Source organism: Mirounga leonina, unplaced genomic scaffold, assembly GCF_011800145.1.
Source record: "Mirounga leonina isolate KUSES-001 unplaced genomic scaffold, KU_Mleo_1.0 Mir_154, whole genome shotgun sequence".
NCBI lineage: Eukaryota > Metazoa > Chordata > Mammalia > Carnivora > Phocidae > Mirounga > Mirounga leonina.
Window position 1 is genome coordinate 25,877,951 of NW_023270389.1, and position 15,204 is coordinate 25,893,154.

Genomic DNA, 15,204 nt, shown 5'->3' on the forward strand with positions numbered 1-15,204 from the left:
TCTGTGCCACAGATGGGACTGAGCCTCCTCAAAGAAGCAGGCTCCCCGACTCTCTGCCCTCCTGCTCTCCACAAGGCCCACTGGCTGTTCTGTCTCCCTACAGTTGGCATTGTGCCCCCTCGGACAAAGTCGCCCGCTGATGAAGCGCTAACTCCATCAAGGGTGGTGAGGAGGAGTACCAATGGGCTCACCAATGGACTGTCCTCCCGGGTGAGTACAGCCTGTGGGCGCAGAGGCCCGGATGGGCCTGAGCTGCGCTGGGGGCCCAGGGGCCTATGTGTGTCCACCCATCTGTCCACCATTCAAGAAACCCAGGGCGGGAGGAGGAAGGCAGGACAAGTGGGAGGAGGGCAACAGCCCCACTGGAGAAGTCTTCCATCAGGTAGACATATCAAGGGACAAGGAAGATACACATAAGAAAGATAGAAGAGGGGCGTCTGGGTGGCTTAGTCGTTAAGCGTCTGCCTTCGGCTCAGGTCATGATCCCAGGGTCCTGGGATCGAGCCCCACATTGGGGCTTCTCCCCTGCCTGCTTCTCCCTCTGCCACTCCCCCTGCTTGTGTTCCCTCTCTCGCTCACTCTCTCTCTGTCAAATAAATAAATAAAAATCTTAAAAAAAAAAAAAAAGCAAGAAAGAAGAATAGCAAAATTATTTTTTTTTAAGATTTTATTTCTTAATTTGAGAGAGAGAGCATGGGCGGGGGGGTGGGGTGCAGAGGGAGAGGGAGAAGCAGACTCTCCTGCTGAGCAGGGAGCCGGATGCAGGCTCCCAGGACCCTGGGATCATGACCAAAGCTGAAGGCAGACGCTTCACTGCCTGAGCCACCCCCCAGGTGCCCTTCACAAAATTATTATAATGTGCCAGCGATGAACTACAAATCCAGCAAAAATCAGCCATCAGAGTCAAATGTGCTGACCTAAGGCAGTAGACTCATTTCCTGGGGCTGCTGGGAAATTAACAAAGCCCCCCAAACTTGGGGGCTTAAAAACAACAGGAAGTTTATTCTCTCACAGTTGTAGAGGCCAGAAGTGCAAAATTGAGGTGTCAGCAGGGTTGGTTCCTCAGGAGGCTCTGAGGGAGCATCTGTCCCATGCCTCTCTCCTAGCTTCCGGTGTTGCTGGCCATCTCTGGTGTTCCTTGGCTCATAGACACAACACTCAAGTATCTGCATCCGCCTTCTACTCTGTGTCTTCTTCTGTTCTGTCTCCTATAAAGATACCTAAGATTGGATTCAGGGTCCACTCCAATTCCCGATGATCTCTTCTTGAGGTCCTTACCTTAATCACATCTGCAAAGACCCTCTTTCCACATCAGGTCACATTCACAGGTCCAACGGGGTTAGGACGTGCACATATGTTTTAGGGGCCCTTCTTTAACCCACTACAGACAGGCTTCCCAGAGAAAGGACACTGAAGGCATTAGGGCAGATGAGGAAGCTGGAAGTGGGGGATGCACACCCACCAGAGCCCTCTTCTTCTGCTGTAGCAGGAGCGCCCCAAGAGTGCTGTGTTCCCTGGCGAGGGCAAGGTCAAGATGAGCGTGGAGGAGCAGATTGACCGCATGCGGAGACATCAGAGCGGCTCTATGAAAGAGAAAAGGAAGAGCCTGCAGCTCCCGGCCAGTCCTGCCCCTGACCCTGCTCCCCGGCCTGCCTACAAAGTGGTAAAGTCCTCCCAGCCACCCCCAGCCCGTGACCAGCCTGGACAGGGGCAGCTGTGTGGGGGGTATTGAGAGAGGGGCTGGGAAGACCCAAGCTGGGCACCTGGGAGAACGGGGACGGGGGGTCTCTCCCCACTAGGCCGAAGATCTACTGCAGCAAGCGTTCCTTGCATGTGTTTAAGGAAAAATAACTCACAAAAAGGAATGTATTGATGATTTTAGGTGAAAAGAATTATATGAAATTCATTTAATAGAGAATGGTGCAAAATTCAGCACCCAGGGATAGCCATCACTTACACATGTTTCTAGAGCATTTTCTGTGTATTTAGCACTGGGCCAGGTCTACCGAAGGTAATCGTAATAGCACACTGGTGCATGGCACCGTGCAGTTCTCGAATCTCACATTATTTTGTTTAGATCTTTCAGCAATGCCAGCTTAGGAATTACCACCCCTGTCTTAGAGATAGGGAAACACAGTCAGGAGAATTAAGGATTCTTGGACCACATGGCTATCGAGTATGGAGCTGGGAGTAGCCCCAGGCATCTGCCTAATTTTTCTTTCCACCACATTTCGGAAATACAGGAAAATTATGATCAAAAGTCCTACCCTCAAACAGCTTACACTCTCCTTGTTGGATTGGAGCTTCTATAATAGGAATCCACTAAAGATCAATGTAGGACACACTAGTCCAACTGCCTAACATATATGGCACAGACTGTGAACACAGGGTACAGCCAGATGGGAAGTAATGAGTCCCGATGAGACATATTGATGAGATTTGTCCTCTGGGGGGGGGGGGGCAGGCTTTGGACAAGCAGCATGGAAGGAGGATAGCTGTCCCGCAGTGGGAACGGTGGGGTGGCGGCCAGATTGGGCGTGATGAGCAGGGACAGTGAGGACACGTGCCTGCTCAGGGCTGCCTGGAGGCACGGGTGGCAGGGGACAGAGTCCCTGTGTGGTCACGGTGCTGCTGTCCCCTAGGTGCGCCGTCACCGTAGCATCCACGAGGTGGACATCTCCAACCTGGAGGCAGCCCTGCGGGCAGAGGAGCCTGGTGGGCAGAACTACGAGACGCCAAGGGAAGAAATTGCCCGGCTTCGCAAAATGGAACTGGAGCCCCAGCACTATGATGTGGACATCAGTAAGGAAGTGAGTGAAGTCCAGGAGGGCAGAGGGGGAGAAAGCCTGGGGAGGGGGGACGTGGGGAGGGGATGGAACGGAGGTGGTGACCTAGGTCCCTCCCCAGCTCTCCACACCAGACAAAGTCCTCATCCCCGAACGGTACATTGACCTGGAGCCTGATACTCCCCTGAGCCCTGAGGAGTTGAAGGAGAAGCAGAAGAAGGTGGAGAGGATCAAGACACTCATTGCCAAGTCCAGGTAATGTGCCTGGGTGAACCTCAACATCCTCTGCCCACCCTGGCACGTGGGGCACCAGTGCCCCTGAATCCAGCACCCCGACCCATGCCAGTGGGAGCCCTAAGGCTCCCCAGCGGAGGGCAGACGGAGGCAGTGGCTCAAGGCAGCGGACCAGGCCCAGCCCTGCGGCCAGGGCAGGGATGCTGTCACTGCGTGCCAAAAAGACCTGCTGCGTGCAGGCGCATGCTGTCATCAAGACAAACTGAGGGGTTGCCCTCTGGTGACTTCTCTTCCTCATCAAGGCTGCCCTAAATGGTCACTTGAACCTTCTCACTCATTTTAAGACATTGCAGTAGGGGATCCCAAAATGTGTGTTGCCAGGGTCCCACTCCCCCCTGGGGACAGCCTTGCTGGGAACCAGAGCCTGCCCACTCACAGGCCTCTGGCCACCCTGCCAACCTCAGTCCACAGGCCCCCCCCAAGCCAATTGGACCATCCTGTCCCCCCACTCCATGTCTGTGTGTCTGTGCCTCTTCAGTATGCAGAACGTGGTGCCCATCGGCGAGGGGGACCTTGTGGACGTGCCCCAGGACTCAGAGAGCCAGCTGCAGGAGCAGGAGAAGCGGATTGAAATCTCCTGTGCCCTGGCGACCGAGGCCTCCCGCAGGGGCCGCATGCTGTCTGGTGAGAGGGGCCGGGCCTCGCTCCTCCAGGGAGACTGGCTGACCAGGTGCAGGGGAGGAAGCTCATTGCTGCGACGGGGCTAGGGACAGAGAGGTACAGGGCCAGGGAGACTTTCCTCAAGGTCAGGATGAGCACTTACTGAGCACCAGGTACTGTGCTAGGCTCAGCGGGGTGCAGATGGGCCCGAGTTGCATCCGGGAGCTCAGAGCTGGGATGACCCTCCTATAGCCGCTCTATGGAGGAATGGAGGAATGGCCAGAGGCCATGCAGGCAGCCAGGGCACCACCCTCCCTGGGCAGCTTAAGGAAAGGCACGGCAAAAAGGCGATCCCTGAGCTTGGTTGGGAAGGATAAAAGTATTACCAGTCGTGGAGTGGGGCCAGGCACTGCAGGGCACCCTCTCACTTCCCATTCTGGCTGCGTGCGGATAGGAAGGTGAAGGTGGGGCAGGTAGCCAGAGTTGAGGGCGATTCAGTCACCACCCTGCCTGGTGACCCAAACCCACTTTTCTGCTAAGAAAAGATGAGCATGAGGAACGGACTTCACGCTGATAAAAAAGCTAGAGGGTCCCGAGCAGTCACCGTGAGGTTGAAGTCAGCCTGAGATGTCTCGCCCCAGGGAAGGTGAGACTGGAATCAGGAAGAAACGGAAGAGACTCTCTTAAGGGGAGGGTGAAGGATAGAGGAAAGACAGTGCCTACGTCATGAAGCCAGCCAGGGGGCGGACTACGTCGTCCTCCTCAGGACAAAAGGTGGTTAGGGCAGAGAGGGAGAGGGAGAGCTCTGAAGGCCAGTCCAGAGGGATGCCCAGGAAGGATGCCAGGTTTGCACGGACTTTGCTAGAGGAGGAGGCGGAGAGACAGGTGTGCTGGCCCACAGAGCAGCCTGGGCGAGGGGCCGGCAACGAGCAGATCGGGACTACGGCCAGGAGCCCGGCGGAAGGGGTGGCATTTCGTGTCGGTGATCAAGAGGGGTTTGAATTCTGGCTTTCGGGGACTCCATTGCCGCATCTGTAAAATTCAAATCAAAATACCTGCCTGGTGGTGTGAGGAATGGCAACAATACATGCTAAGCGCCTAGCACAGTGCCTGGCACTTAGTAAGTGCTCAATAAATGCTGGCCCGATGTGGGCGTGGTGGCGCTGCTAACAGCTGTAGGACTCGCTGACCTAGCAACAGCTGGAGTGGAAGTAGGGTCTGTGTGTGGTTTTTCTCACTATTTGAAATACGGATATTTTTAGAAACCAGAGGGTTTCAGGCTACAACAAAGGGAATTTACGCCTTAAGGAAGAACCTACTGGCGGTTAAGTTTGAATGGACATTAAATGGGCGGCCAGGGAAGACTGCTGGGGGTATTTCAGAGAGAGGCGGTCGGTTGGGCTGGAGTTGAGGACAAGAGAAGGGATGGGCTTCAGACAGTCCCATCCTGCAGCCAAAGGCAGCAGAACCAGTTTGGCTGCACAGAGGCCTCTAGCCCACCTCTCTGTAGTTTAGCTGTAAAATGAACTCGAAGCTTCCAAGGATCAAATTCCTCGTGCTCTGGGCAAAAGGCAACTTCCTGTTTCAAGGGTTAGCGCACACAACACTGTTTTTAAAACTTCCCTCTGCCCTCGCCCCAGCCCCTGGCTCTCTCTACTGTCATTTCCCAGCCAAAGGGTCCATGAAAACAAAACCCGTCCTGGCCTCTCAGATTTCCCTCTCGATACACACCAGCTTACATTTCATGGTCTATGCGTTGAAAGCAAACTGTCACTTTGCTTTTGCCAAAACCCCAACTATTTAAAAAATGGCATAGCAGGGCCAGACCTCAGACTTAGCCCACGGTCCCCACTGCCCCTTGGCCTCTGGCCCAGATTCCCAGAGCTGCAGCTCTGCCAGGGACCGTGAGCACCGTGCGTGGGCATAGGTTCAAGCCTGGGACTGTGCGTCTGGGGGTGCCGGGCACGGGCCCTCGTGACAGCACGGCGTGCACAGGGTGGAGAGGCCGTGCCCGAGGGTGGGTGTGTGGCGTGGATGGCGTGCTCAGGAATGCTTGTCGGTAGACCCAGAGCGTGCAGACTCAAGCAGGAGGTATATGGGAAGACGTGAGGTCGTGTGCAGCGTCTGTGTTGGGGGATGTTTGTAGAGGCACGTGCATTTGTGTGTATTCAAGTGCGTGGGTGGAGGGAATGTGTGAGTGCAAATACAGAACTATGTGTGTATATGTCTGCAAAATGTCTACGGACACTGTGTGGAGACCACGATTTATGAGTACGGGTGGTATTTAGGAAGCTGTTGGGGCTTATATATGTGTATGCCAGTGTGCAGTGTAAGGATGGAGGTAGTGTTGATGAATGCACGGATTTATGTGACTGGCTGGTTCTGCAGTCTGGGGAGTGATGAAACACATTTGTGTGTATGTTGGGCACCGTGTACACACTGCAATATTTGTAAATATGTATCTGTGCAGGGTGGGTGAGAGCAGGTCTCATGAAGGTGCAGGATGGGAGAGCAGGTGTGACTGATGAGTTATGCATGCAGATGTGGTACTTGCGGACACACGATTTTATTTTATTTTATTTTATTTTATTTTATTTTTGATTTTATTTATTTAATGACAGAGAGACACAGCGAGAGAGGGAACACAAGCAGGGGGAGTGGGAGAGGGAGAAGCAGGCTTCCCGCAGAGCAGGGAGCCCGATGCAGGGCTCGATCCCAGGACCCCTTGATCATGACCTGAGCCGAAGGCAGACGCCCAACGACTGAGCCACCCAGGCGCCCCAGGACACACGATTTTAATACCGCACCTGTCCGATACATAGCTACTATATATATGAACTTCAACTATTTCCTTTTTTTTAGGATTGTATTTATTTATTTGAGAGAAGAGAGAGAGAGCATGAACAGGGGGAGGGGCAAAGGAAGAGGGAAAGGCAGGTTCCCCGCTGAGCAGGGAGCCCGATGCGGGGCTCGATCCCAGGACCCCAGGATCATGACCTGAGCTGAAGGCAGACGCTTAACTGACTGAGCCACCCAGGCGCCCCTCAATGGATATATTCCTAATATATATTTAGAATAATATATATATATTCCTAATATATATTTAGAATATTTAGAATATTATATATTCCTAATATATATTTCTGCCTTCATAAAGAAGTTCTATTTAACATAATTCATCTTTCTTGTTCTTGTTCATTTAGTATCATTATAAATATCCTTCTTTTCCTGATCCGTTGAAGGGGTGCCCTCCAGGGCTCTAGTTGGTATAGACCGTAGCTCCCAGATCGTAATGCTTTCAAAGGTATTATATCTGCTTTTTACAAAGGACTTTTATGCCCCAATTGTGCCTTCTTCTAGCTGTCAGTGGGCCTCCCAAGTCCTCTCTCTCCCTTAACTTCCCTGTTTCTGATCTCCCATGGGGTAGACCCCCAGCAGGTCAGCTCCTCAGAAGTGTGTAGAAATAAGAGTAACTGGACTCCAGGGAGCCGGTCTGTGAATAATTGTAAGAGCGTCACCGCATGCACGTTGCAATAGATATTTGGCTTTCTTAAAACAGCTCTGGTTTAGTTTTTTACTTTCTGACAGTTTTAGAAGTCGAAGTTGCCAAATGACTAACCGCTGGGTCTGCGATACAGACATACACACAAATGTGTGTTCTGAAAGCGTTTGCAAATGTATTTGAGTGTGAGGTCACACGTGTATCAGTCCCCATGCAAGAGTACGGGTTTGGAAGTGCACAAACACACATATCTGAGTTGTGTGCAGTGAGAGTCGAATGCTGTTGGATCCCGTGCACAGACTATGTATTCTGTGTGGGTAGATACAGCTTCCTGCTCATGAGAAAGTTTCCACATCTTGTGTATATCTGTGGCTGTATGTATACACGTGATGGGAGCTGCACAGAGCGCAGGGAGGTGATGGGGTCCAGGGCAGGGTGGAGAGCAAGGAACTAGAAGTCAGATGCCAGGATCCTTCTGTTGGAGGAAACGGTGTGACCCTGGCTGAGGTCTGGTTCTCCTCTGAGGCCAAGTGAGCATGTTCTGTCTGCCAGGCTCCTGCCTCACAGCGGCCCTGAGGGTGCCCAAGGGTCTGCAGACTGCAGAGAGCTCATCCCTCCTCATAGGACCCCCCTCCGCATTGGCCTTCCACTTTGCTCTTCTCAGCATGGAATCATAATGATAATAGAGTAAAATCCATTCATTCAAATGCCACCACTTTAAGGTTTGTAATGATTTGTTCAGGGGTGGACCGAAGGTTGCCCCTTCTGGATTGATGGAAAGGGGGTCCCCAGGGATAGCGGGGGGGCCATGTTTCTGAGACCGCGAGCTGGTCTAAGTTCACGGTACTCGCTTCAACCCTGCCGGAAGCCTCGGTTTGCATGGAGGTGATTCACGTGGTGATAACTTGGATCTAGTCGCCAGCGGGGGCCTGATGATCTGGGTTAGTGCAGTTTTACCGCACTGTTCATCCTCATCGCCTGCGGAGCACCGCGAGTAAGGTGCGGTCACCTGCTCTTGTACGGATGCGAGTGGAGCCTTGGCCCAAAGGGTCCGGCCTCGCCCACAGACCCACTGGTTCTCAGCAGAGCCTGCAGTGGCCCGGTCTCCTCCTCGGGGACCCTGTGCTCCTCCATGGCGCCTGGGACCGAGGCCAGGTCGGCCTCAGCTCTCCTCTCTGCTTGCATCCTGCCTGGCTCCCCGCCTGGGGAAGGACCTCGCTTGCTCTGGGTGCCCAGCCTCCCCACCCCTGCCACCCCCACCCACCCCTATTCACCTCCCTGTTCATTTCTGTTTCCAGTGCAATGTGCCACCCCAAGCCCTCCCACCTCCCCTGCTTCCCTGACTCCACCAGCCAACCCCCTATCGTCTGAATCCCCACGGGGCGCCGACAGCAGCCATACCATGCGGGTCTGAGCTCTGACGTAAGAACTTTTCTACTGTATTTCGTCCACCGCGGGGAGTGGGACCCCCACCCCTCACCCCCATGAGCCATCTACCCCCCCCCCCCCCCCCCCCCCCGCCCCATGCCGCTCTCCCCACCCCTCCATCTGCTTGAGCCCGCAGCATCCCCGTCCCAGTCCCTGTCCCCGTGCAGTGCTGGGCCAGCGCCGGCTGGCGGGGCCGCCCCTTGGATGCCGCAGTGCCCGTGGGCTTTGCTTCTCCAGAAGCAGACAGGGACAGAGCCGAGGCCTCCCCTATCCCGCTGTCCGCCAACAAGCCTCTCCACCGCTGTGGAGATACACAGCAGTCCTGCCTCAGAAGCCCCCAGATCTTACTTCTCCCAGATCAGCCCCAGATCTTGCTGTAAATCACAATACCATGGGAAACTATGGCCAAGGGCTGTGTGTGTTCCTTGCCCCTAGCACACAGCCGCTTGGTATCAGGCAAGTGGGAAAGAGCAGGGACTTCCATTCATTTGCTCCCCTCTTGGGGCTGGGGGCGTGGGGCGGGGTTGGTGTTCTGCAGACTTGCGTCTCCTGGGAAGCTGGGCTGGGGCTGCTGCTCGGCGGCGGCGAAGCGCCCTTCTCACCCGGTTCTCTTCTCTTCAGTGCAAGCTCTGGCCGAGGCCAACGCCGGGAAGCTGCACAGAACCACGTTCTGAAGGCCTTGGCCCCCTGAGGCCCCAGCTCCCCAGCCTGGCCCCCTGCCCCTGCGCGCCCGTGGGAGGGCTGCGGGGAGCCAGGCTGGGGGCCGGGGTTGCTGCCCACATGTTACCTCAGTGTCCACACGGCCCGCACGCCCGGCCCCGAAGCCCTCGCGCCTCAGATGGCGGCCCCAGGCCGGGGCCCGAGATGGCGGGCAGACAGCAGCCTCCGGCGCCCGTGGCCCAGGGGGCTAGGCCCTGGCTGGTGGTGTGAAGGCCATACTGGAACGTTTCCTGCTGAAGAGGATGCCCTGGTGGGGAGACGCTCTGGGCTCTCTCAGGGTAGGACTAGGCTGAGGAGAAGATGGACGCTCTGCCTCTTCCGGCCCCTCCTCACACCAAGGGCGGCACCTTTTATGTACCTTCCCCCATCGACACCCCCCCCACCCGCTGCCCCAGTTCCCCCCCCGGGGCTTTGACACGTTTCTGCTTAGGGGTGCTCCTTTGGGGTCCAGTGGAGACTGACCACCCTGCTTGAGCCAAAGACAAGATGACAAGAGCTGGGGAGAGGCTCCTTGGCTCCCAGGGGGGCACAGTGCTGGCTGTGGGTAGAGAGCGGCACGCAGGTCTGTGCAGGGTCTGAGGACAGGTTGAGAAGGGGGAGAGGAAAGAAAGGGAGAGATGGAGGGAAGTGGGAGGACAGGGAAGCGGCAGGACTCATTTGCAAGTAAAAGGGTGAGGCGGAGGTGGAAAGGGGATGTGGGATGGGTGGGTTTCCCTAGGATGGAGCCTTAGCTTAGTGCCAAGTACAGTGCCAGACTGTGGGCCCTGCTCCTGCACCTCGTCCCTCGGGTCCACGGGCCTGCCCACACACTGGCTCCAGGAGGACCCCCCAGCGAGCACAGGATGACCTTCAGCTGTAGCCGTGGGGACGAAGGTGTGGGGATGCTGGTGCTGGTGAGCAGGTGGGACGATGGCCCTTTCTGGGTCTGGGCCTGGTGTCTGCCTCCCCCTCCTCAGCTCAGGGGCAGAGAGAAAGACCTCTGTCACGCAGGGTGTCATTAGCCTTGGGGCCTTTCCTAACCATGTTCGGGACATTTTCTTGTCCCCCTGCCCCCTGGAATGTGCTGTGGGTCAGCTGAGAGAGTGCCCCAGAGAGGAAATGCAGCCTTAATCTGGCAGGCTAGATTCTACGGCCCCACCCCGCGTCCCGGGCATCCTCGAGGAGGACCAGGTGGGGCTGCAGGGAAGGACTCCCTCTTCTGGCCTGGCTCTTTCACCATCTGCCTACCTGGGGAGGTCAGTGGAGGAGACACAGAAGCAAAGCTCATTTTTCCTCCTTGCCTTTCATCTGGGGAGGATGGTAGTCAGGGAGGAGGGAGGGGTGAGAGTGAAGCTGGAAAAGACTGTGCCCCTAGGCCTTCTCTTTACCAGAGTTGATGCTCAGAGACTTCAGCCTCCAGTGGCCCCGAGAACAATGACTTCATCTGCCACCAGTTCTCCACTCCTTCACAGCTGGGCCAGTGACTGGTTCATATGCAAGTAAAGATGGCAACTCATTCAACAGATATTTATCGAGCACCTTTTATGTACCAGCACTGTTCTAGGTGCTTAGGATATTCTTGTGCTTCGGAGGGATTGCAGGCTGGGGAATTCCACTTTCCTTTTAGCAGATTTTTTGAACATGACCTTTGGCTACGTTTCCTATCTTTAGCACTGCTCAAGCACCCCACACCTGTTTTCTCCTTCCCCGCCGACTGGCCGGTGAGGTTGGCCCTCTCCATTTTTCCAACACCTTTCTCCATCCACAAGAAACGGCTGTTTCAGGGCCTCCATGCCTTTCCCCTTTCTTTGTCTGTCTCGCCTTTTTTTTTAAGTGGTATTTTTAGAAATACGTGTAAAAGACCAAGGATTAAGGTCTGCACCTCTACCACCTCTCTCTCACCTCTTATTTCATAAAGCTGGCTCTTTATGTTGCTTTACATGCCTTAATATATGTTTGATGAAGATTACACATATTATAGATATATACATAATATATATATTTGTTTGGACGTCTGATCCTTTCCCAGAACTCCTGCCCAGGCCCATTTTCCCTCCTTTACTTTCCACACCATTCCTAGCACGTGTTGGCCACACCCCATGCCTTTTGATCCAAAGAAGGGGAGAAGACAGACTTATTTTAAGACAGATCTATTTTACGCTTTTATTATAAAAGCAAATCTATTTTCAAAATGTGCAATGTCTGAATGGAATCGGCAAATGATACGAGGAGATTGGGCGGCTGCCTCCAGGTCCAACCCTCTTCCCCCGCAGCTTCCTCCTCCCGTCTCCCAGTCTGCAAAGGCCTGGGCCCCAGAGCTCACCCGGAGAGCATCTCACCAGGGCAGGACATTCTCTTGGAAGTCCTGGTCTAAGGATTTGATTCCACTGTCAACTCTTGACGACCCTCTAGGGTTACGGGATGTGAAACCTCTCAAAGGAAATGTTTACAGCTGTGTGCACAGAAGTACAGCCCAGCGGGCACCCCCGCCACCCCCGTATGCTCCTGGACCACCTCCCATCACCAATCTGCTGGAAACGGCAGACAGAATGGGAACCTACACCAAACGGCACCAAGAATCCTACTCCCTGACGGAGCCGGGATACAGTGCAAAGGCCAAAAGAAACGGTTTGGGACCACAGGTCCTTCAGCACAGACACATTCGAGTTCCTTGGACTTCTCACACTCTTTGATCCCTTTCTGGTCTGGGTCACATCTATGACATCCGTCTCCTTCTGTGACCTTTCCTCGGGGGGCTGTTGTTAAGGGGGACTTTGGCTCAGTCTGGCATCCAGACTGCAAAGTCAGCTTCCAGACTGAAGTGGGTCCCACGGACAAGGTGACAGCTCAGCCTTGCCCAAGAAGACCCCAGGACTGTCCCCTGGTGGGCTGCCACTGGGGTGCTGAACTCCACCAGCTCAGCCTTCCAAACTGCTTAGTGGCTGACAAAGTAGGCAAGGGGATCTTGCCTCACAAGGATTTGGGCAGAATGGAAGTCTTCTGTCCAGATCTGGAATCAAGGGTTTGGGACTGTCACAGAGCTCATGGCCAGCATTTAAAGCCTGACCTCCCAACTTTGACATGTCCTGGCACCCTATTCCCAGCCTAGAGCATCTTGTTATGAAAGAATGGGGCCCAGATGGAGGCCCAGGGCTAAGTGACCCACCGAGGGGCGGGGGGGACAGCCCTGGTTGCTATTCTGGGGCCTTGCCAATTAGCACATTACCTCCCTGATCATTAACCATGAGGCTGTAATCAAATACTGCTACTGTCACTTTAAAGATTTTTCTGAGGTCGCAAGCTGTGCACACTTGCTCTCCGGCCTTGGTGAGAGGCATGTTCTTGGGGCAGGGCTGACTATAGCAAGACGGAATCGATCCCTTTCCCCTTTAGGCAACCCCCTACCTGGCAGCTCTTAAAACTAAGGAAAATATGAAATATACATATATATACACATATCTATTTATGCACATACTGGGGCCAATTTGATCTGCTAGTATTAGACAATAAACCATACAAGGAAATGTATGATCTCAGTGTCTTTATTTAGTATAAAAGTGACCTTAGAAGAAAAGGTTAGCCAAACAGAGGGCATCTCTGTTGGGGGACCAAACATCTGTAGCCGCCCCATAGCATCTTTCTAGCCAGCGAGCCCCTCCCCAGGGAGGGGCATCCTGAGTATAGGTAAGCATCTGCTTCCCCGCTCCCCAGCATTCTTTCTAGATATAAATACTGAAGAATCCCAGTGAGCTCTGCGTTTGTATCTTGCAAGTTTGTATAAACCCAATACAGGAAATAAAATGAACGGTTTGTACAGTGGCGTGTGTCTCGCACTCTGTCCGTGACTGCCTGTGGCTGAGGCTGGTCTTGTGGCTCATGGCAATCTCCAAGCCTGGCAGAAAAGGGGAGAGGGTCTGGGGTCGGGCCTCCCCTGACTAAAAGCAAAGCTGGGTCCGCGATATGCTGCCCACCGTGCTCATCTCCTCTGTCCAGGTAATCTCAAATCAAGGCTTGTCCCAAGGTCCTGTGTGATGAAAGTTACCAGAACAGTGTTCAGATCCTAGGAACCTCCCATTGATCTGTCTCTGAGACAGAGGGTAGAAGAGTAGGAGAAGAAAATTACTTCTTAAGTTTCCTCGACTACTACACAATGGCCTGTATTTCTGCTTTGGGGTACAAGAAGTTGTATTGATTTGGCGAGGGGCATCAGAGAAGCCACCCAAATTATTCTCATCCAGACTCAATGCCTTTGGTTTATGTCCTCAGTGGTTATCCTTTCCGGATCCTCAGTGTGAAGGCTGCTCAATCTGAAATCTTTCAGTGAGCAAGAGTCAAGAAGCCCTGTGAATTCTATGCGGTGGAAAGGACAAGAGAAAGTGAGCCCAGGATAGTGGTAGGCTGCCTCAGCTGGGCCCCTGCAGCATGTCTGGGGAGAGGTGGAGGCATTAATTCGAGGAAGAGAAGAAAACTGAGAAGAGATAGGAACGCAAGGCTTTTCTAATTCCTGATTTTACCTCGCCCTGGTTCTAAGGGCTGATTTCGAATTCTGGACACCTGTTGTCCTTCCTAAAGCGCTAGTAGTGTGTGTGAGTGTGTGAGTGTGTGTGTTTAACAAATAATATGACTATATTTGGGGTTTTGTAACATCCCAGGAGAGCTATAAACCCTGATGTCCTTTGTGAATCAGACAGAATTGGGACCGATGCAGACTCACGACAGAGGTCTCTGGAGCTGGAGGAGGGCACGGGACCGCTTGTGGCTCTCCAGGACCTGCGTCTCTATCTGCAGCGCCCTCTGGGCCAGAGCCAGCGGCTTGGTGAGGAGGCGGGGTGTGAGAGCACCGGGCCCGCTGGGTGTCGCTGTCCCCACAAACAAGGACTGGCTCTTCTTCAAGAAGGATGCCCGCGGATTTCTGCCTGCTGCAACACCTGGCCCAGATCAGCACTCTGATCAAGCCGGGCTGGGGTTGTAAAAGCGGGCGGCAACCAGGAAACGTAAACGACAAAGCACCTAGCAGAATGCCCCTAAAGGAGTGGTGCTCTCTAACAGCGTGGTCTTGTTCTGTTCTCGGAGAGACGCAGGACGGGTTCAGGCAGGCAACCAGGCTTCAGATCTGCTGCTGCCAGGGACCGGGGGCTATACCACATCTCCCTCATCCCTGAGCCCCCACTGAGTCCTGGTCCTGCTCCTTCTAGCTGCCTGAAGATGGGTCAGGTCACTAAAATTCTTGAGCCTCAGTTTCCTGGTCCATGAAATGGGGATATTAACCACCACCTTATGGAGCTCTCAAGAAAGTCAAATGAGAAAATGAATATGAGAAAAACACGTTGAAAGCTCAAATTCATTTACAAATGTGAGGAGGTGGTGGTGACATTGTGTGGGCCCCTTGGCCACCTGCAGGGGCACGATGAGGGAAAAGGGAGAATGTCTCCCAATGTCCCCCTCTTCGCTGCCTCCACCGCCTTCGATGAAGACATCTCCAGGGCCCCCACCATCCAGCCCTATGAGATGTCGCCCCCTGCCCACCTCTATTCCTCCAGCTCCCGCATTCTAGAGCCTACATCCTCCTCCCTGGGGTTGCCCCCATGAAGGGGCTCCTCTCCAGGACTGTGGGCTCTGTGGACAAGCCCCTCTGGGCCCAACTCCAGCACCCAGCACCTGCCATCGGAGAATCAGGCTGGGAGGGCCCTGTTTGAGGAGAGTTCAGTTCCTCCAAGCTCACAGATGAGCACCATGGCGTGGGGAGGGGGGGAGGTATTCCTAACTGCTATTTTATGCACCTGTGGGAGCAGTTTAGAACCACATTTGAGAGCAGAAGTCTTTCGTATAACAGCATTTAATAGTATACTATAGTGTCCTAATATGGTAATATTAATAACAATATTATCATAGCTA

At 54.0% G+C, this 15,204-nt stretch overlaps 1 protein-coding gene across 1 annotated transcript in view; it reads left to right on the top strand.

Annotated features, from left to right (window-relative positions):
• The window catches only part of PLEKHA6 (pleckstrin homology domain containing A6), a 47,277-nt gene extending 34,152 nt beyond the window's left edge, over positions 1 to 13,125 (top strand). Inside the window, exons 19-25 of the mRNA XM_035010248.1 lie at positions 104 to 210; positions 1,487 to 1,663; positions 2,643 to 2,810; positions 2,908 to 3,041; positions 3,559 to 3,704; positions 8,481 to 8,604; positions 9,232 to 13,125. Of these exons, the coding sequence (XP_034866139.1) occupies positions 104 to 210; positions 1,487 to 1,663; positions 2,643 to 2,810; positions 2,908 to 3,041; positions 3,559 to 3,704; positions 8,481 to 8,596 (848 nt within the window). The 3' untranslated portion in view covers positions 8,597 to 8,604; positions 9,232 to 13,125. The remainder of the gene's footprint in view (positions 1 to 103; positions 211 to 1,486; positions 1,664 to 2,642; positions 2,811 to 2,907; positions 3,042 to 3,558; positions 3,705 to 8,480; positions 8,605 to 9,231) is intronic.
• The last annotated feature ends 2,079 nt before the right edge of the window (positions 13,126 to 15,204 follow it).